Source organism: Phodopus roborovskii, unplaced genomic scaffold (genome assembly GCF_943737965.1).
Source record: "Phodopus roborovskii unplaced genomic scaffold, PHOROB, whole genome shotgun sequence".
NCBI classification, from domain to species: domain Eukaryota; kingdom Metazoa; phylum Chordata; class Mammalia; order Rodentia; family Cricetidae; genus Phodopus; species Phodopus roborovskii.
In genome coordinates this window covers 7,282,685-7,304,243 of record NW_026125540.1, presented here as the reverse complement: position 1 = coordinate 7,304,243, position 21,559 = coordinate 7,282,685, and the positions used below count along the sequence as shown (strand labels likewise).

General features: G+C 41.0%; 1 protein-coding gene across 1 annotated transcript in view; it reads left to right on the top strand.

Annotated features, from left to right (window-relative positions):
- Frem2 (FRAS1 related extracellular matrix 2) overlaps positions 1–21,559 on the top strand; it is a 135,803-nt gene that overhangs the window by 97,274 nt on the left and 16,970 nt on the right. Inside the window, 7 exon segments of the mRNA XM_051176925.1 lie at positions 8,119–8,268; positions 10,955–11,164; positions 11,897–12,094; positions 13,278–13,442; positions 14,400–14,582; positions 17,640–17,770; positions 19,903–20,058. Coding sequence (XP_051032882.1) covers positions 8,119–8,268; positions 10,955–11,164; positions 11,897–12,094; positions 13,278–13,442; positions 14,400–14,582; positions 17,640–17,770; positions 19,903–20,058 — 1,193 coding nt within the window.

Below are 21,559 nucleotides of genomic sequence, written 5' to 3'. Positions count from 1 at the left end.
TCCAAGGCACCCACAGGTGTGAGCAGATCCCGTTAATAGGCAGCTAGTCTCCCACTGGTAATTTTAAAGAAATACATGAAATAAGAGCCTTGGGAAAACTAGCAAAGGAAAGAAAGGAGAGTGAATTTTGGAGAAGTCAGTGGGCCTTGACTTAGAGACGATGTGAATGCTTCTATGGTCAGAATGCTGCCCAGCTAACATCCTTGCTAAGCTATGCCACTGATAGGCACTTGCTAATGAATAGTTTTCCAGCTCTCAGGCTAGCCCCTTCTAGGAGTCCACAGTGCTCTTTTGCAATCTGAATGTCGGATACTGTCCTTTTCAAGGTTACAGGCTTCTATTTCCACCTCTATATCTTCCCACTCTCAGCCACACCCACACCCTCCCCTTTCTTTCCCTGAGACAAGTCTGTCCATTTTCTGCTGTTCAGCCCAGCTCAGTCTGCAAGGCAGCTAGTTCCCTGGATTACTACTGAGCAACAGGCCACCTTCTCAGAACCTCTGCACTATAGGGTCAGTCACCTGGTTCAGTGCTGTGTTCCTGTACCCTGACCCTGAATCTTATGCACGTGATTCACCTGTGACCCTGCAAAATGTGCAGTGTAGTGATGGGCTTTGATTCAGGGGGGGATAATAGAAGCAAGCAATGCAGTGCCCATCTGTGATCAGCTTTGATGTAATAAGGGTTTGGTACCTCCTAAATTGCATCCTATTTGTTTGAATTTGCGACTAGTGATCCGTTAACAAGTTTTCCATCCCTTCCTTGGTTTGTAGATTGAGAACTACAATGGGATAAAAAAATTAATTTATTAATTAAATATTGGGCTGGCAGGATGGCTTAGCCAGTAAAAGTGCTTGTTATGGAAGCCTAATAATCTGAGTTTGATTCTGATACAACAGTGGTTAGAGAGAACTGACTTCTAAAAGACGTCCTTGGATCTCTAAATGCATGCCATGGTAAATACGCCGCTCTCACACACATCACCCCATACCACATAAAATACATACCCCCCCACAACAGACACACACACACACACACATACACACACACACACACATGCGCGCACGCGCCACACAATACATACACACCTCATACAACACATATACAGCATCTACCCCCACACACATACATACACACATATACACACCACACCATATATACATACACATACACATTGCACACAATACATACACAATGTATACCCACACACACACACCAAACAACACATACACGCCTCATACAATACATATACAACATATACCCACACACATACACATACACACATACACACACCACACCATATACACACACATACACACACCACACCATATATATACACACACATACACACACCACACCATATATATACACACACATACACATTCCACACAATACACACACAACATGTACCCCACACACACATGCACACACCACTCAATATATACAACACACACACATACAGTCCTTTCATAAAGTCTTAATTTATGCTAATGTATACTGAAAAAATTTCATGATTATAATACTGAAATTTCATTTAAAATGTATGTTGACCTTCAGAAAGATCAGGTCTGTTTGTGTAAAACTACATTGGCAATAGACTGGTAGCATTATCTTTCAGAAGAAAGGCTCACTGCTCCTAATGCTTAACTTACCCTGTGGAAGATTCCAATGCTATCGGCATCCTAAGTATGCACTCATTTATCTGGATTCTTCCTGTGAAAGCTATTGTTTCTGAGAAAAAGAAATGTCAGAACATGCCTTTCTTTACAATGAGGTAGACCTTTAAATGTCCTTTTAAATATATATTTGGATTTCAGTTTTTCAACAAGAATTTTGAAAACACTAGATAGGAGGTCGTTTTTAGAATGTATATTTATGTATTTAAGGTATTTCTGGAAAGAAAAGTAATTTGGGGTTGTAGTCCAGATCAGAGGTGCCTACACAGTCATTCTCTGGCACAACCACATACTCCCTCCGGGTTGCATGCCTCCCCTGCCTGGCTCTGAATGCTCTTGTCCTTCCAGCACCGGGCACATACCTTCATTCAGTTCCTGTGGGAAATAAATGCTCTTTACATTGTTGCTAACTCATTCAACAGATATTTATCCTACACCCATTGACAGATATGGATAGAACTAAGTGCCAAGAAAGTATACATGAATAAAGGAAGCTTAGTTCTGCCCCTACAGCTGAGACAAGAGGGAAGGCAGAATGGTCCCCAAAGAAGCATCCTCCTAAGGGAAGATTAGATGAGACAGGCAGAGTCTGGGAGCAGCACATACAAGTCATCCCAGATGCTATTCCTGAGCCGAAAGTGACCAACATGTGGTATTAGAGGGAGGCTCTATGTTTCAACACCTTGTAGGCCATAGTGAAGAGTCTGGGGACAATCCTAAGGACAATGAGATACACTGGAAACTTTCCAGCAAGACAGTAAGTGAGGTGTTAGTGGCTTTGGAGATGTCTGTTTCAGTCAAGAGCCTCTTTAAGTGATTCATGGGAAAATTAAAGCATCAGGTGAAGCTGGTTGCATCTAGTGATGAACTGAAAAGAAGTCAGGACACTGGAGTTAAAGTTTGAATATGGACTGCCCCATGCCAGGCTTGTGCATTTGAACACTCAATCCCCATCTCTTGGCATTGTTTTGAAAGGTATAGAGCCTTTAGGAGGTGGAGGCTCACTGGTGGAATTGTGTCTCTAGGTGTGGGCCTTGAGATTTGATAGACTGGCCCCACTTCCCGTCCATTCTTTGATAATGAATGTGGAGGCAATATGCCTAGTCATTGTGTGTTCTACACACACCTTCCCTGCCATGATGTATTCCCTCAAAATACAAGCCAAATTAAACCCAGCTTTCCTACAGATGGGTGTGTGAGTTGCTTAGTGCCTATTTTATCACAACAAAGAGAAAAGCAAAGGATACAGGCATGGAACTAACCCTCTCCACCCTGAGAAAAAAACTGACCTGGATATGCCTTCAGGGAGTGGCCTGTGCATACTCAGTAAGCCTTCAGGGTCTGTGCTGGTTAGTTTTTGTCAAATTTACACAAACCTAGGCAGATCTTGGAAGAAAGAATCTCAGTTGAGGAACTGCCTCCATCAAACTGACCCATGGCTCTGTTTGTGGGACATTCCCATGGTTGCTGATTGATGTGGGAGGGTCCAGCAGTCCCATCTCTGGACAGATAGGTCTGGGATATATAAGAAAGGCAGCTGAGCAAGCCAGGGGAATCAAGCCTGGAAGTAATCTTCCTCTATCTATGGTTCCTGCCTCTTTTCCTGCATGTTTTCTTGCCCTGACTTTCCTCTGAGTTCAACTACCGCCAGGACCTGTAAGCCAAATAAACCATTTCCTTCCCGTGTCACTTTTGGTCATGGTGTTTATTTATTACAGCAATAGAAAGTAAACTAGGGCAGCATTGAAACCTCCAAAGTGATTTCCAGGTTAGAGTCGATTCTCTTGTATTTATTTCCAGCACTAAACCCAAAGACAACATTGATGCTTTGCCCAAAGACAGCCTACAGACTTCTGTCTCATTCAGTCTTAAACAAACACATCACTTAGCTCTGCAGAGATTGTTTGAGTGAAGGCCCTTGTGTGTGCATGAGTCAGTAAGATTTGGCTCCAGATAGCAATTACCGCTGGCACCTCCTTCTTTCATCTCAGGAGACACAAGGAAATCGTAAACACCAATCCAGACACCTAATAAATAAATGAATGATAAAAAGTTCACTTTCTCCCCACTGGGAACAGAACTTGAAGTATTTACCTTAGTCTTTGCGGCAGGTGTGTGAGCTGTGTGGCCTTGCCAAGCCTTTCCCTTCACTTCTGCATTAGCAGGAGTGAAGTGACAGTGTCTCCAGCCTTGCAAGTCTGACTCATGTTTAATAAGCCAAAGTCTCCTAGCATGGGTGCCTTTGCCTCTGCCATCGAGTTTAAAGGGCACTACAAAGAATGAAGAGAGATCCTGGCTTCCTTCGGGAATTCTACACATTCTCGCTACACCATCTGGAAACCTCCCTTTTGATGAAGCTTGCCCATGCTTTAGATGTGACTTCTCTGTCCTGTGCAGAGAGACTAAACATGTTCTCTTTACTGTTTTCTGAGAGGGATGAAGGGCTGAGGAATGTTTTCAGTATTGCCTGGGCAGATGCTGCAGGGAGCATGGCTTTATTTTATCATCCTTCTTCTGGTTACTAGAAACAGTTACTGACTGCACATTAAGGCTGTGAATGTCACTGTGGTTCAAGGTACAGCGTATACTTAAGTGCCGAATTCAGGAACTGAATGGGGCATTTTCTACTTGGCTCTAGACTGTAATATGAATATGTCTATGACAGATTTACAAAGGTCTCCAGTTAGTATTTTTAAAAAACAAAATGCTTAAAGGAAGTGTGTGTTGGGTGGGGGAGAGACAGAGAGAGAAAAGCTTACCAAAGAGGCTCAGTGTTCTATTGCTGTGAAGAAACACCATGACCGCAGCAACTCTTATAAAGGAAACCCTTTAACTGGGACTGGCTTATAGATTTCATCCATTGCCATCATGACAGGAAGCATGGAAGTGTGCAGGCAGACATGGTGCTGGAGAGGTAGCTAAGACTTCTACATCCAGATCTGCAGGCAGCAGGAAGAGAGAGAGACTGGGCCTGGTTTGAACTTCTGAAACCTCAAGGCCAGCCCACAGTGGCAAGCTTCTTCCAGCAAGGCCACACCTCCCAATCCTTGTCAAGTAGCACCACTCCCTGATGACCAAGCACTCAAATATATGAGCGTATGGGGGCCATTCTTACTCAAACAGCACATGCAGCAAACGTCCATCCTCATAGAAACTATTTGCTAGCACAGACAGAGAAGCTGTCCTGGGTTTTGCATAGGTTCTTTGCCTTCTAATGGGCTTAGCCATTCATTCATTCCCTCCTTTTGATCCTGTGGCACCCTTTAAATAATCCCAAGCACAAGACTAGAGAAATGGCTCCGTGGTTATGAGCACCTGCATGGCAACTTACAACCATCTGCTATTCCAGTTCTAGGGAATCCAGTGCCCTCTTCTGGCCTCTCCAATCACCAGGCACACAAGTGCCATACATGCAGGCACAACACTCATACACATAACATTTTATAAAGTCCCAGGACCACCTTAGCATATTCTGCATAACATCTGTAGCATCTGTGGCATCTGTAACTCCTTTATAGAGTAAGACTTTTTAACCTAGTAATAACATTTATAAATCCATTCAAATTTTAGAATCTATAAGAAAAAAATAAGAAATTTAAATATAACCACCAGCATTTTAGTTTTCATTCATCTGTTCTAAAAAGTCATAAAGATGCCCAAACCTAGTCTATTTCTTTTGATTTTTTTTTAAACAAGCAATTTGTTTGGTATAATGTGGGGTTACTTTTTTTTTTTTTTAAATTGCTACTGTTTGGTTTTATGCTGTAAAAACTATTGAGTTCAAATCACCTCGAATTTTAACAATAATCACTACAGCTGATCATTTGACCAATCTTCCTGCCACCTTCAGTGGATGGAAATCATGACAATTAACTTCAGCCTGCTGACCAGGGAAAGCTTCATTTTAGACAATTCATATGTTACCTTTCCAAATTCCTCTTAGGTACTTATTAAAATGGGGGAATTTATAATTAAAGTCCTGTCTCTATTCCCTCTCCTTTTATCCGAAGGCACTGATGCTCCATGTGATTGGCAGTGTCTGCATCTTATCTGCCCCTTAATCATCAAGCTACTACCCCCCTCCTTGTTTTCATCTGTGAATGCATATTAAGCTATAAGGTTAAAGACTTGCCCTGTGGTTAACAGAATGTATTCGGATGCCCATGCAGACACAGTTCTACCCACCCGCATCCCCTCTCCCCTCCACACACGCACACCACCCCCAGCATGCTGCTCCCTTGGTGTTTTATGATTTTATTCAGTTCTATCTCTAATATGCATTGTGAGGACAGGAAGGACTCGATAGTGTCTCTGCATTATACAGTTTTTGCTTAGAAACCCAATTCCTGCAATCCCAGAAATGTAAAGACTTAGAAAGGTCACTTGCTGGAGGCACATGACCAAGCTTCCATGATCATCTTGAAAGCCTGTTGAGGAGAAGCTGCTATGCCTGGTTCAGCCGCTTGCTTTGAGTAATCATTTTCTGCCTTCTTTCCCTTCACCTTTGCCCCTCCTTAGATGTGAGAAATGTAAGGAATGTATTAGTTTGTCATTCAGGTCTGCTTGCCTGGGGTTATAAGATAACAACCCCATCTGCACACATACCCCCTTGTCCAAGTTGAAAGGGTAGCAGGGAGGTGAACTATGCCATAGGCAGATTTATCACCTCTGAACCAAAATAGGCAAACATTTCCAAGATTGATCTCACATTATCTAAGAGGCCAGGGAAACCAGATGCTTTTAAATATGCCTACCAGTTGGAGGAAGAAAAGAAACAAGAGTTTGTATTGTACTTTCTAATAAAGGTAGTTAATTTGCAAATATGGGGATGAAGGAAAACTGCCTTGGGCTCTTCCTGTGGAGGTGGAATGCAGGGTTTTGTAGACTGGTGCTGGCTAACTGAACTCACCCTACCACCACACTCACACGCAGCCACACCCTGTGGCTTTCTGAGCCATTGGTAGAGGATTCGCATCACTTTCTGAGTTTGGGGAGTTCAAACTAATTCTATGAAATATAACAGTTCCCCTTTAGATGATGCTAAGAAGCCCTGGTATGAGTGATGTGTTTTTAGATAAACTCCTTTGAAACCCTGTAAAACTAAAAACAAATAAGTAGAATATTTCACATAAGCTCACTTGATTATTTTATCTTTGGTAATGGCTGCTTATAAGATAAACTCTCAACGAGGAACTATTTGCAGTCTCCTGTGAGGCTATCTATATTTCAAAATTAAGAATTTTTAAAAGTATTCCTGGGGTGGAGAGATAGTTCAGAGGTTGGGAGTGCTGGCTGTTCTTCTTCTGGAGGTCCTGAATTCAATCCCCAGCACTCACGTGGCAGCTTCCATGTGTGCAGACAGAACACTGAATACATAATATATAAATAAATCGTTTTTAAAAAGTATTCCTATAATTCACCTCAGTTTTCCCTACTCATCTACTGTCCTTCAGACCTCTGACAGCTATATCGAGTCACAGGTTAATTATAAAGAGAATCAGATAGGAGATGACTCCATCCATTCAAATTCATCACCAACACAGGAGAAAGCAACATTCCCTGAGCAAGAACTACAGAATACAAGCAATATCAGATGCTAACTGCTTACTATGAAATTACTTATTTAGTGAAACCTCAGTTTGTATAGAAAATACCAAAAGTCCTACAAATAACCAGCAACCAGGCCTGGTCTCTCTAAAGTCTTAAGGACTAATCATTGTTTTGTGCTAGTCTACTCCTAGCTAGAGTCTACTCCTGCTAGTTAAAAGTGGACTCAAATGTCATGAGTTACATCTAAATCCATGGACCAGAAGACAGCATAAAGCAAATGCAATCTCTCTTTCCCATAGTAAGTTGGTGAGGAATGATAAAAATGAATGCTCAGGCAAAACTTGAGAGAGAGAGAGAGGGGGGGGGGGAGGAGAAAGAGAACCCAACAGACTTTAATCCAGACTCAGGAAGCAGAGTCAGGTGGATGTCTATGAGTTCGAGGAGAGCCTGGTCTACAGAGTGAGTTCTACGTGAAACCAAGCCTATACAGAGAAACTCTGTCTCAAAAAACCAAACCAAACAAACATACAAACAACAAGTGTGATGTGTTGTGCTTCATTTGATTGTATTTTTCCAGCTCAGCTTTTAAGGGTACCTAGAAACCATTTATAACCTACATATGGCTTTATGGATCTAACTTAATAGTACAACACTTTCTTGACATCTGTGAGGCCCTGGGTTCAATCCCTAGCACCCCACAACACAACAGTAAAGGTGTTTACATACATGAAAAGCAAGCCAAGCCATGTGCCTTCAGGGGAGATGTGTTAGCTCACCCAAAGGAAACATGGCAGTGCCCATACAAGGAAGCAGACTTTCGAATATCATCTCAGGTGTAGTTGGTGTGAAGAGATAGAAATAACAGCACCGTTTTCTGTATCCTTGTTAACAGAGCCCGTCTTCTACTTTGGGGATGTCCAGTACTCCGTGGATGAGAGTGCCGGCTACGTGGAGGTGCAGGTGTGGAGGACGGGTACTGACCTCTCCAGGCCTTCAAGTGTCACCGTGAGGTCCCGTAAAACAGAGCCCCCCTCTGCAGATGGTGAGCAGTCTGCTACATCAGCCTTCTTCTGTGTTTTCCTATGGCTTCCAGCTGCCAAGCTCTTCACCTGACTAAAACATCCTTAATGAATTACTTATTCTGAAATTATTATGATAGAGTATGTAAACTTAGACTTTGCCATTGTAAAGAACAAGACTTGGAGACCATGAAACAGAGTCTATGTTGTAACGTAAGATTCAAAGGCTAAACTTCGATGCTCGCATTTGCATGGCTTGGTTCTCTGTTCAACAAATCTAATAGGGTTAGCTGTTCTGACAGATACACGGGAACAGTCTCACCCACCACCCTCACAGAATCTACAGACCTTTAAGTCTTTCCCAGGTATGCTTGTCACTTGGCTCCATCCTCCTTTTAACCAAGTGTCCCTGTAAATACTCAAGATGCCTCAGGCTTCCCTGTTATGAGTAGTTTTTCCCACCAGTCTGGTCCCACCACCTTACCAGCCCCAAATAATACACAGAGACTCTGTATTTGATATAATGCTGTTGGCCAGTTACTAATTCCTTATCAGCTAGCTCTGTCTTAAATATTAACCCATTTCTATTAATCTAAGTACTTCCACATGGTCTTATCTTACCAGAGAGAGGGCCCGGACCTCTGTTCTCTCCATTCTTTACATCTTGACTCCTCTTACTACTTCCTTGAATCCTCCTTGTCTCATAGCCTTGCCTATCTTGCTTTCCTATTGGCCAACATTGCTTTATTCATTAACTAATAAGGGAAACATATTTACAGAATGACATCTCCCATCATCTCCCTCTACACATGGCCACATAAATTGTCCTAGCTGGTGGCACAGTGCTGATTATTATCCCAAGCTCTAAAAGACTGATGGCAAACTTTAGGGCAAACATGGGGCTGAAAATTTCCTTTTTTTTTTTTTCCAGCTGACTGATAATATGTTTCTCTCACATACACCCATCCATCCAGTGTGACTAGTATGTGACATGAACAAGTACACCCAGATATCATCATACATGGTCTCATCATCAGTCATCAGGCAGAGCAGGCAGGAGCTGCTCCATTTTAAAAGTCATCCATAGGTCTTATTTGGATGCAGTGAACTAGCCCTGCTCCTTGCAGGCTGCAAGTATCTGTTAATATGTTTAGCCAAATTATTCTTTTTCTTCTTTTTTTTTTTTTTTTTTTTTTTTTTTTTTTTAATTTTAACAGTCCCTCTGTGTAGCCCTGGCTAGCTTGGAGCTGGCTATCTAGACTAGGCTAATCTTGAACCTGTTACATGGACCAGGATAGCCTTGAATTCACAAAGATCTGCCTGTCTTTGCCTCCTGAGTGCCAGGATTTAAGGTATATGCTATCATGCCCAGCCCCAAATTATTATTATTATCATTATTATTAGTATTATTTTGAGGCAGGATTTTGCTATGTAGACAATGTTGGCCTCAAACCCATGGAGAACTGCCTGTCTGCGTCTTCCAAGTACTGGGATTAAAGGTGTGCACCACTAAACCAGGCAAATTATTCACTTTTAAGAATAAAATTTAGCTGGGCGGTGGTGGCTCACACTTTTAATCCCAGTACTTGGGAAGCAGAGGCAGGGGGACCTCTGTGAGTTCGAGGCTAGCCTGGTCTACAGAGCGAGTTCCAGGATAGCAAGGGCTGTTACACAGAGAAACCTTGTCTCGAAAAAAACAAAACAAAAAATGAAATTTAAATCAGAGTTGAAGGTATGCATAAAGAAAAATAACAATAAAGAAAACTAAAATATAAAAGAAACAAGGAAACATTTGTTGTGTGTGTGTATGTATATGCATGCTTGTGTGTATGCACACTCAAGTGTGCACAGGCATTTATTTTATGTTTGGGGTTTGGATGCTCAAGATTGAACTCACAAATTGCAAATGCCCAGCACATAACTCCTCCACCGAGTTAAACCTCTAACCATAAAAAAACAGAAATTTTCTTTTTTAATCAATCAAGATAGATACACTCACAGTCACACATTCAGAGATTAAAATAGGCACAAAACGAAAGATAGAATTACAAGACTATTAAGAAAAGAGAGAAACAAACCATATAGATTTACTGTCCCCTACCCTCAAGTCTTCTTGGACACAGTGACTAAAGATTAAAAGACAATTATATTTTAACTACTTTATATGTAAATTGAGGTATAAACACTACATATGTACTACATGGCTTGAAAAATACTAAATCCAATATCAAATATGTCTTTGGAATTGATGTTTGCTTTCATGGAGTAAGTGTCAGGGCAGAGGAACTTAGCACTGAAAAGTGTTGGGTTCTAACCAAGAGGCAGCCCTCTTGTATGCCAGAAAAAGAAATAAGATAGCAATTTAATTGACATGAACAAAATTTAAATGTGTCTATTATATATACAATGTTTCCATGAATTTGATTGGTATGCTGATTGTTTTAGAACTGATTAATGTCGGACTTTAATAAAGATGGAAAAGAGATAAAATGGAATGCTAAAATATATAATTCAAATTCAACCACTGAAGATAAGGTTTAGAACTCCATCTTAAATTCACTACATCAATCTTTTCCATCTTGTTAATTAAATGTATTTCTCCGTAGTATTTTGTATATATGTTATAGTATAAGACATTAACTATAAGTTTGTCTATATATTTTTTTTAATTTAGTCACCATGTAAATAATCCATTCCTTCTGGTTTTAGCTGGAACAGATTATGTGGGAATCAGTCGCAATTTAGATTTTGCACCTGGCGTCAACATGCAGACTGTTCGTGTTGTCATTCTGGATGACCTGGGAAGACCCATACTGGAGGGAATTGAAAAGTTTGAATTGGTACTTCGCATGCCGATGAACGCTGCCCTTGGCGAGCCCAGCAAGGCCACAGTGTCCATAAATGACTCTGCCTCAGACTGTGAGTGACTAAATTTTAAAATGCTAAGACTGAATGTATCTAAACAGTAGGTAGGGTGATTCACTCTATACACCTATATGCATTTGCTAGGGCCGATGCTGTAAAGGGCCACAGGCAAGATGGCTTGAAAGTAGCAGCTCAATAGCAACCTCTGTTAGTGAGAAGCCTAAATGAGAGCCAGCAAGGTGGATTCCATCTGAGCTCTGGAGCTCTACCTTAAATGCCATCATAGAGCCTTCATTCAGTAGCTGATGGAAGCAGAAGCAAAGATTCACAGCTAAGCACTGAATGGAACTCCTGGGATCCAGTTGTAGAGAGAGAGGGAAGAGTGATGAGCAAAGGGGTCAAGACCATTTTTGGGAAACCCACAGAGACAGCTGACCTGAGCAAGTGGGAGCTCACTGATTGCTGGACTTCAGTACTTTGATAGCTGGACCTTAATAGTCAGCCTCAGGAGAAGGAAGTGGCCAAATACGGGAATAGGCCTTGGTGGCCAGCTTTAGGAATGTAATCTAATGGTTTTTAGCAAGACAGAGGCCCTGGTGCGTACTTCACAGAAGAGGCCAGTGAAAATTACAATGACAAGGAAATAAACTTTTAAAGCGATTTTTCTCAAATGTTGGCAAGTAACTAGTAGAGACAGAAATACTTATCTATCTACCTACATTAAACTGTATCATCTGAAAAGGGACATTTCTACTCAATTTGACCCATGAATTTATTTTTTCACAGTGCCTAAAATGCAATTCAAAGAAAGAGTGTACACTTGCAGTGAAAATGATGCCCGTGTAGTTGCAATGATCTACAGGAGTGGTGATGTCCAGCACAGCTCCTCTGTGAGATGCTACACAAGGCAGGGGTCAGCACAGGTGATGATGGACTTCGAAGAACGCCCAAATACTGATGCCTCCACTGTCACTTTCCTCCCAGGTATGTATGAGCTTGAAAGTAGTTAAAATCTTTTATTATATTTATCAATTGTGTGTGTATGAGCATTTGTCGGGGGGGGGCACGTGCATACAACATCTGACACGAAGTCAGAAGACAAGTTTTAAGAGTAGAGATTTCTCTCCCTCCCACCTTGTGGATATGGGGGATTGAACTCAGGTCCTCAAGCTTATGGAGACAGCGCCCTAAGCCCTTGAAGTTTCTATGTGTAATTTAAGAATACCAAATGTGGATTGAGAAAGAGGTAATCAGGAAAATACAGTGAAATCAAATTTCCTGATTTTCCATCAAGCTTGCAACATGAGTTTATGTTCACTAATTGACAAGGCATATGCATTGCAACAGGTTGAATAGACATCTTGTGATTTCCTCATTAACCTTTTGATTCCTAATGATTTATTTTATTGTTTGTTCAGAATTCAGCGGTCAAGAACCTATCAAATATGCAAATTTCACAAGGCTAGAAGTTGAAGTTAATGTTGAAATGTTATCAGGCAAAATATATCTCACACTTTTATGGGTTTTAAACTTTTTTGTTTATTTTTATTTTATGTGCATTGGTGTTTGGCCATGAGTGTTCAGTCCCCTGGAACTAGAATTACAGAGAGTTGAGAGCTGTCATGTGGGAGCTGGGGATTGAGCCCAGGTCCTCTGGAAGAGCACTGCACTCAATGCTCTTAACCACTGAGCCATCTTTCCAGCCCCATATCTCACACTTTTAATGTGTATCAGTGCCTTCAGATATTTCAGTACTTTGACCTAATATGTTTAATTTTATGAAATATAGTCTATCGAAAAGAAGTGAAAAGATGTGGGAAAATGTGCTCATATTGATAACAATTTAAGTGGTCAAGAGGAAGGCTTGTTTGTTGATATTTGAGCATCCATATGCTTGTATATCATATGGCCATGTTTTGAAGGATTTTTAATGAGATTGCACAAAACTGGCACAAATGCTAGATAAATGCTAGACTGTAAGGAGAGAAATTACAGAAACCTCTGTGGCCTGTGTACAAATTGTCACATATTGGGCAAATATTATTCAAGGCTTATTACAAACAGCAGTCTTTGCGCTGTCAGAACAGGAAAGCCGCACCCTTGCTCTTCAGCTTTGCTCTAGTTGTTGGTGTATCCTTGTAGAATATGTCACTGCTGTTTGCTCCAGGTGAGACGGAGAAGCCCTGCGTTCTTGAGCTGATGGATGATGATGTACATGAGGATGTGGAGGAGCTGCGCCTGGTACTTGGCACGCCACAGAGCAGCTCTGCCTTTGGGGCTACAGTCGGCGAACAAAATGAAACTCTGATAAAGATCCAGGATGATGCTGACAGTAAGAAGTCACTGCCTTTGCTAAACAGTGAATCCAGAACTGAAGTCCATCCCACCCACCCCACCCCCCAAGTTCCTAGGTGGCTCAGAAAAGTACCCCAGTAGGACTTGCAAATAACTGAGACATGAGAAAACAAGTGGGGAACAAGACGGAACCCCAAAACTGATGAACGTAGGGGCTGGCGAGATGCTCAGTAGATAAGGTACTTGCAGACAAGCATGTGGATAAGAGTTTAGAACCCCTGCACCCACATAAATGCTGGGCAGGCGTGGAAGCCTGCCAATCATCCTCTACTTCATTCCGGAGGCAGAGGCAGGATCTCTGGGACAAGCTGGCTGGCTAGCTAAGACTAGCCAAATTGGCAAGCTCAAGGTTCAGTGAAAGAGTCTGCCTCAGAAAATAAAGCAGGGAGTTATGAAGGAAGACAGCCAGCATCAGCTTGAGGCCCCAACATGCACACGCTGCACACATAAGAAAAACTGATAAACTGAAAAGCTTTGGGTACAGTCCAATGATCATGTACTTACCTAACACATACAAGACCCTGAGTTCAATACCAGCACTGCAAAATATAAAACCTGACAAAGCTCATTGAGGAGGCACTGGCTTATGCCTTCCTTACCTGCCCTCTCCCTGTATCTGTCTTTATGTCCATCCAGTCCTGGACTGCTGGTTCCCCCTTCGATGCCCCTTCTGAGTGCCTGCTCTTGTAAGATCTATGGAAAAAAGAGACACCCCAGCAGACACGCCTTCTGTGGGCTTACTGTTTCCCAGGAAGGATCTAGGCTCACAGCTTCTCCTTCTGTATTCACACTAATGTTGAGACAACAGAGAGAAGGCAAGAGTATAGCAATAATAAAAGTCCCCTGTGTGGAAAGAAGCAGAAATGGAGAAAAATGCCCAGCCCCACAACCCTTTGCTAGCAACCTAACTTGTCTGTGTTTTCCACACTCTTAGAAGCTGTTATCAAGTTTGGAGAAACCAAATTTAGTGTCACCGAACCCAGTGAACCAGGAGAGTCAGTGGTTGTCAGAATTCCAGTGGTCCGCCAAGGAGACACTTCTAAGGTTTCCATTGTGAGAGTTCACACCAAGGATGGCTCGGCCACCTCTGGAGAGGATTATCACCCTATGTCAGAAGGTATGGGTCTACAGTCTGTCACCAGCAGGATTGTGACTGCACTGTTGGAGCTGGGAGTCTGAGGAAAGGAAAAACAACTGAAAATAAGTGGACTTTTAAACTACCTCTGGAAATACAAAGAGCAGAATCCCCTGAATTTTCTCTGTGGGAAATTTTTAGAATTGCTGTGTGTGTTTTGAGCTCACTGACTGTAAGTTTTACTTCTGTTAAGTATTCAAGCGTTACAGTGTATATTTTCTCTGAATTTGAAAGTGTGTGCTAGCCATGCTGAACAGCTTCATTCAAAGTTTAAAGTTAGAAAACATTATGCTATCAGGGAGCAGTGAAAAGATAACAAAATACCAGCTACAGCAGCCCTAGTTCTGTGGGGATAGGAGCCTCTCCGGACACCTGCCGTTTCATCCCTGTGCAAGTTTGGGGACCATGCCATCATTTACTTTGAAGAACTAGTAAAACAACCAGATACTTCTCTTCTCTCTCTCAACCTCTCTCTCTCTCTCTCTCTCTCTCTCTCTCTCTCCATTATTTGTTAACAGCATAATCATAAATTCTGATTATCAAGGAATGTCCCTGCCTTTCTACCTCTTACCCTCAGCAGCCATTAGTTCTTTCTTTAATCACAACATTCCAGGTATTCACCTTGATTTTCTGACTCACTAAGGAAACGTTAAAAGTGACTGATGGACGTTACTGAATCAGTAACAAACTTAGTAAGTAATAGAAACATAACACCTTCCACAATGAGCTTAATTTCCTTTGCATAAACAGTTAATGCTATTCCCAGACTTAGAAGTACATCGTATATAATTCAAAAGCCATGAAAATAAAACAGATTTTCTACCAAATTACAAAATTTCAAGTCAGTCTTTACTTTACTTACTGACATGAAAGAAAAACTGTCTAAATATGGCCACATAAACTTTTAACAGAAATTGTTTATCTTAGAAATAAAATTATCCCTTTAGTGAACAGAGAAAAATTAAATGCATAGTGAACTAACAAACAAACAAAAAAAAAAAACAAATAAAGTTAAACAACACCGAATCCACTAGCTTACTGTTTGTAATAAAATTTGACAGTTTTTTTTTTCTGAAGCATGTTTTAATTATTTATTTTCTAATCTAAATTGAGGTCATGCCCAATCAAATAGGAAAAACATTGCCATAAAAGTTGAACTCTTGCTCTGTGAAATGAAATGGCAGAGAAAGGTAAATATGATGGGAAACTTAAATCTCATCAGGAAAGTGAACCTCAACAAGCAATCATTGAAAAGTTTATGATAAACTATTTTTTTAGCTTCCTAGACATGAGTTTGCTTTGTATAACTGGGGAGAGGGGGTGCTGTAAAAACTTGGTGACAGAAGTGGGTGAAGCCAGGGAAAAACAAGAAGCTGGAATGTTGGTCAACCCGAAAGTCCATTGTGGAGAAAAGCCCACAGGTGCCTTTAGCTGACAGTTACCTTGAAGGAAGGCCCAAAACAATGCAAGTGTCTGTGTTTTCCTATTAAATTCCCCAATATTTCTTAGTGTTAAAAAAGTAATTTTTAAAAGTCACACCAGACAAATTATTTTATAAGATAGCATAGCATTGTATGCACCACATATACATACCCAAATTTGCTTTTAAAAATGTAAAAACCAATTGGTAGGCTAGAAATAATTAACTATTCTCATTTTCCTGTGTTTCTCTTGGGGGCTAAAAAAAAAATTCCGAGACTGTTGATCACAAAGAACATACCAAGGCTAATGATGGGGGGATGTATCCAGAATTAGAACTAAAATTTTAATTGTGTTGATTAATAGCTAACTTTTAAGTTTTTCATTATAATTGATAATAAAAATTTTTGAAGTACCAAAGTGGATGGGAACTACATCAGAAGTACAGTTTCCTTCTGTAAAGAACTGATAACTGAGTGACTGAGTGACAGGGAGGGTGAGTTCTCCCATGAGGGATCATCAAAGTCTGTCCCATCATTTGGAGCAGGGCCTGGTCCCTTCCCCAAGTGTCTAGGCTGAGAGAGTATCCTTCCATGGGGAATAAGCTTCCCAAGTCCATTCATGCACTAGGAATAAATACTGGTTCCATTGCCAGAGGCCGCATAGAATGACCCCAACCAAGAATCTAAGCAATAGTGGAGAGGCTACCTTAAATGCTTTAACTTCTTAAAAATAAGTGACAGCAAAGTGGCCCTAGTAGTTGGATTGCATTCTCCGGATGGCATAGCAGTCCTTGCTGAGTGGGGACAGGTAAAGGAGAAAAAGTTGCCCTTTACTAATAGCAACTTTTCAGTTTCTTAGAACAGCAAAAATAAGTGTTTTGGAAATATACTCTAGTATAATCCAGCCTCACTATGTATCTTCCTAACTCCACTATCATGCAACCACTCCTATCTGTGGTCCTATTTACAGTCATTAGGCTTCATTAGCTTAAGAAATCAGTGGGCTAAAAGAGTTTTTTATAGCCCTATATATCATTACTTAGCAGTTTTCAAACTGTGGGTCAACAAATCTATTTACTAAGTCATGATTATAAAGAACTTTCCTGTGGATAGGAGAGAGGAGAACATTATAATAGAAGATGTTAGAGTAGACACTGGGGTGATGCCTCAGAAGTGGGAGGGCTTATTATTCAGTCACAAAATCCCAGCTCCTCTCCTGGCTCCCCATGCCTGGAACCCTAGAGCTACGGTGGAGGATCAACACCACCAGCCAAGGTGCTTAGGTCCAGTGAGAGACTCTGTCTCAAGGGAATAAGGTAAAAAGTGATGGAATGAGGCACTTCGTATCCTTCATTGGCCTCCACACATGCACAGGCACCCGTTTGTGCATGTATGAGCGTGCGCGTGCACGCGCGCGCGCGCGCACACACACACACACACACACACACACACACACTGTAGTATGGTACATATAGGAGCAGATTCCTGTTAAGTAGCCACACACAGGCATGCACCGATGTACCGGCCCACAATGTAGAATGTCCTTGTCATAAACCACAGTCCAAGAAGATATTAGGTTCATATACAAAAGATTATATCAGTAACTTTGTATTTCTAGAAATCGAGTTTAAGGAAGGGGAAACCCAGCACATTGTTGAAATTGAAGTAATCTTCGATGGGGTAAGAGAGATGAGAGAGGCCTTCACTGTTCACCTAAAACCAGATGAAAATATGGTAGCAGAGACACAGGTAAGTGAGGCGATGTGTTTGCAAGGCCAAACTTTTCTTAGAATAAATGCATGTAAGAAGACTCAGGGCTAGAGAGACTGCTCAACAATAAAAAGCACTTGCTGCTCTTGTAGAGGAGCTGAGTGTAGTCCCCAGCACCAACATGGTGGCTCATAACCATCTGTAACTAAAATTCCAGGGGATCCATGCCCTCTTCTGGCCTCTGTGGGCACTGCACACACACACACACACACACACACACACACACACACACACACACAGAACACATATATACATGGAGGCAAAGACTCATGCACATAACATAAAAGTAAATCAATCTTTTAAGAAAACTAATAACATTATACATGAAATGTATATGCTCCCTTTCAACCACCCAAATTTCTGTTCTGATTAGGATCTGGAAATTTCTCTTTGTCTTTGGGAAATTGTGTTGGTGGGAACTCAAAGTTATAGTCCCTAAGCCCCACATCAGTCCTCTCAACCTTCCCATATCAGGACTGAACTTGCAATTGACTGCCAAGAGACATTTATTCAATACTCATTACAGCACACATCTTTACTCACCAAACTCTTTCCTGGCCTTCAAGGTACTAACTTGTTCCCCCAATTTGGTTAGAATTTGAGAGCTGAATGTGTAAACTTTTATAGTCACAAAATGTGTTTTCTCCATCACATCACTGACCAGATTTCTTCAAGATAAATGTAATATCCATGAAATTAGTTTTTTACAGTGGAAATAACTTTTTAAATTACATGCCACCCATAGGGAAAAAATCAATACTATGTTTATATTGCTTTCATTGTTTGGATCATTGTCAATAAGAAATCAAATGGAGGAATGTGTTTTTCTTAAGTATTTTTATTATTCAATAAACATGGTAATTCTGTGACATTGATGTCCTTTAAGGATTTTTTTTAACTTTAATTACTTTTTATATTCATGGTGGGGAGGTATGTGTGTGCCATGGTGCAGAGGACAGCTTACAGGAGTCAGTTTTCTCTTTCCACTGTGTAAGTTCTGGGGATCAAACTAAGGGGGCTGAGACTAGCAGCAAGTGCCTTACCCTCTTAGCCATCTCTCCAGCTGCACAGGTACCCTTTTTAAGTCATATCGATGACTCAAGACCTGTGTCTAGAAAGTCTTGATCAAATAGATTTTTTTTTTGTGTGTGTGTGTGTGTGTGTGTGTGTGTGTGTGTGTGAATCTTTTACTGTTTTTATGGAATAGCATGTGACATTCTTTTGAGTAAAAGGGCAAAGACTCACTAAAATCACTGTCAGTGTTAAAGACTTAAAAATATAGAAATATCTTTGGTTGACTGTGACTCAATTCATATTTCTTTGACTTTGAATTTACTTTTATCTTTTATTCCACAATCATGAGTACTACTACAGTAATGTTTTTCTGATCCATGATGTTCAGTAGGTTAGGAAGATTGAACATGCTCTTCATTTACAGTATTTTCAACTTGGGATGTGTCTATTGCATATAACACTATTGAAAGTACCAAGGTGATGATTGTGAATTGTCCTATCAGTTACCAAATGTAGGAAAGCTGCCAAAAGCCAGGGACATGGGCAGAGGTGATTTTCCTTCTTGACTAGACACTGTCCAAAGCTGCCTTCTGACTAGCTCTCATCTTCTCTCTCCCCTATGTTTCAGGTAGTCCTGGCCTCTGTCCACCCACAGCTTAGCTTCTATCTAGCCTCTCTGCATCACCACAACCCACACAATCCCATGACCTTGAAAGTATCATTTCTCTCAAGGTGTCTGTCAGTTTTCTCCCTCCTACTACCAGCTAATGGATTTCTTGTTCTTGTTGTTGTTGTTGTTGTTCATGTTCAGCTTCACAAACCCAAAACTGATTTATCTAGTATCATAACTGAAGAGAAAATCTTGGAACCTAAGTATCTCATGGGCTAGTGCAAGCCTTGTAAACATTCAAGATGAGCAAGGAACCAAGGTCACATGAAATAAGCTGTGTGTGGCCTACCACTCTGCATGGATGGGGTCTGGGAAGGACAATTTAATCACAAAGATCCAGGGATTTTTCCAGTTATTGTTCTGAATGAGAGAAGTTCCAATGACCTGGATATTTGACAAGTCAATAATCACTCTCCTTTCCTCCCAGGCAACCAAGGCCATTGTGTATATAGAGGAATTCAACAGCATGGCAGATGTCACCTTTCCCTCTGTCCCTCATATTGTGTCCTTGCTGATATATGATGATACTTCCAAAGCCAAGGAGGATGGACCTGTGTCGGGATACCCCGTTGTCTGCATTACGGTAAGTAGGAAATAGAAAAATTGGGGGAAATTTTAAGACAATTTTTAAAAGTTTTATTTTTTGTTTCATGTGTATGAGTGTTTGCCTGCATGTTTGTATGAGTGCCTAGTACAGAGGAAAGAAGTGAGCACCAGATCCCCTGAAACTGGAGTTATAGATAGTTGTAAGCTGCCTGTAGGTGCTGGGGGCCAAACCCAGGTCCTCTGTAAGAACATCAAGTGCTCTTAACCACTGAGCCATCCTCCTAGCCCCATAAGATAACTATTTAAAATAATTATAAATTTTAATAAGTATTGTCTTGGGAAATTTAAGGTTTAAGCTTTGAGCTATGACCAACAGAAAATGACAATAACTGCATGAAGGTCCCATTTTCCTCCTCACAAAACACAACCCAATGAACAAAACCCTATTAACTGAGTACAGGTGTGGTTTAAGAACCTTTAACCATCAGGGAAGTCAGTAAAGAATGAACTCTGCACAGAAGGGATTCAAAAATAAGGACAGGTCGAAAAAATAGGGATCTGTAGCTCTCACATGAGGCCAAGTGTAAGAGCTAGAGTGGACCTGTTTTGAATGTAGGATCAGCTTGTACTATCTTCTTCGAATCCCCCAAGACAGCGCCCCTTACCAGCAGGAAGTAGTTTGGAAAGAACGACACCCAAATTCCCAAATATTGTGTATAAATGTTTGTTTTCATTTAATTGGACTTTGTTATATAAAATTAAATAAAAAATTATAAATAATAATAAAAAAAAAGAGCTAGAGTGGAAGTTCCCATGTGGATGATCAGTGATCAGGTAAACTTTTGACTGTTTAAGATTCAGGTAAGGAGAGATTATTCTGGAAAGGGTGGTTGCCAGGGAGGATGGAAGTGATTCATTACAGGTTCTGCTTGCCTCTGGTAACTGTGAACAAAAGCAGTGACGTATATTTTTTATGTCACAGCAGCCCTAATGAAACACTCCACATGTAACAAGCATACAATGAATGTTCATTGGTTTAACAAGGCATGAATAATTTGGTGTTTGCTTATAATGAGCTCTAAATGTCACTTTAGGCAACTTGGAATTCATTTGTTGGATAGCAGGAAGTAAAGGGTCATGTTGGAATGTTAGTGGGGCAGTAGTGTGTAGCTGGAGTTGGAAAGGGAGAACTTGTATTAGATGGGAAGGAGCCATGGGAATGCTAAGGAGAGGATGAGCTTAAGGAGTGCTACATAGTAGAGCAGCCAAGGCCACCCACTTGCTGGGTATGAAAAGGGAAAGAAAAGGATTGGTTAGCACTCTTGCCGGCCCTGATGGTGTGGCCAGCCTCACAAGAGAAGTAGATTCCAATACCTTTTCTAAGGCAGAGGGAGAGGGGGAAGAGCATGAGAGAAAGAGTAAGAATGACTCTGGGGATTCAGGAGATGGCAATGCAATTAACACTTCTGAGTGTGGTGATGTCCAATGAGCTATTGGAAGTTTACAACTCAGAAAAAATGATCACAGCTGAAGTTGCA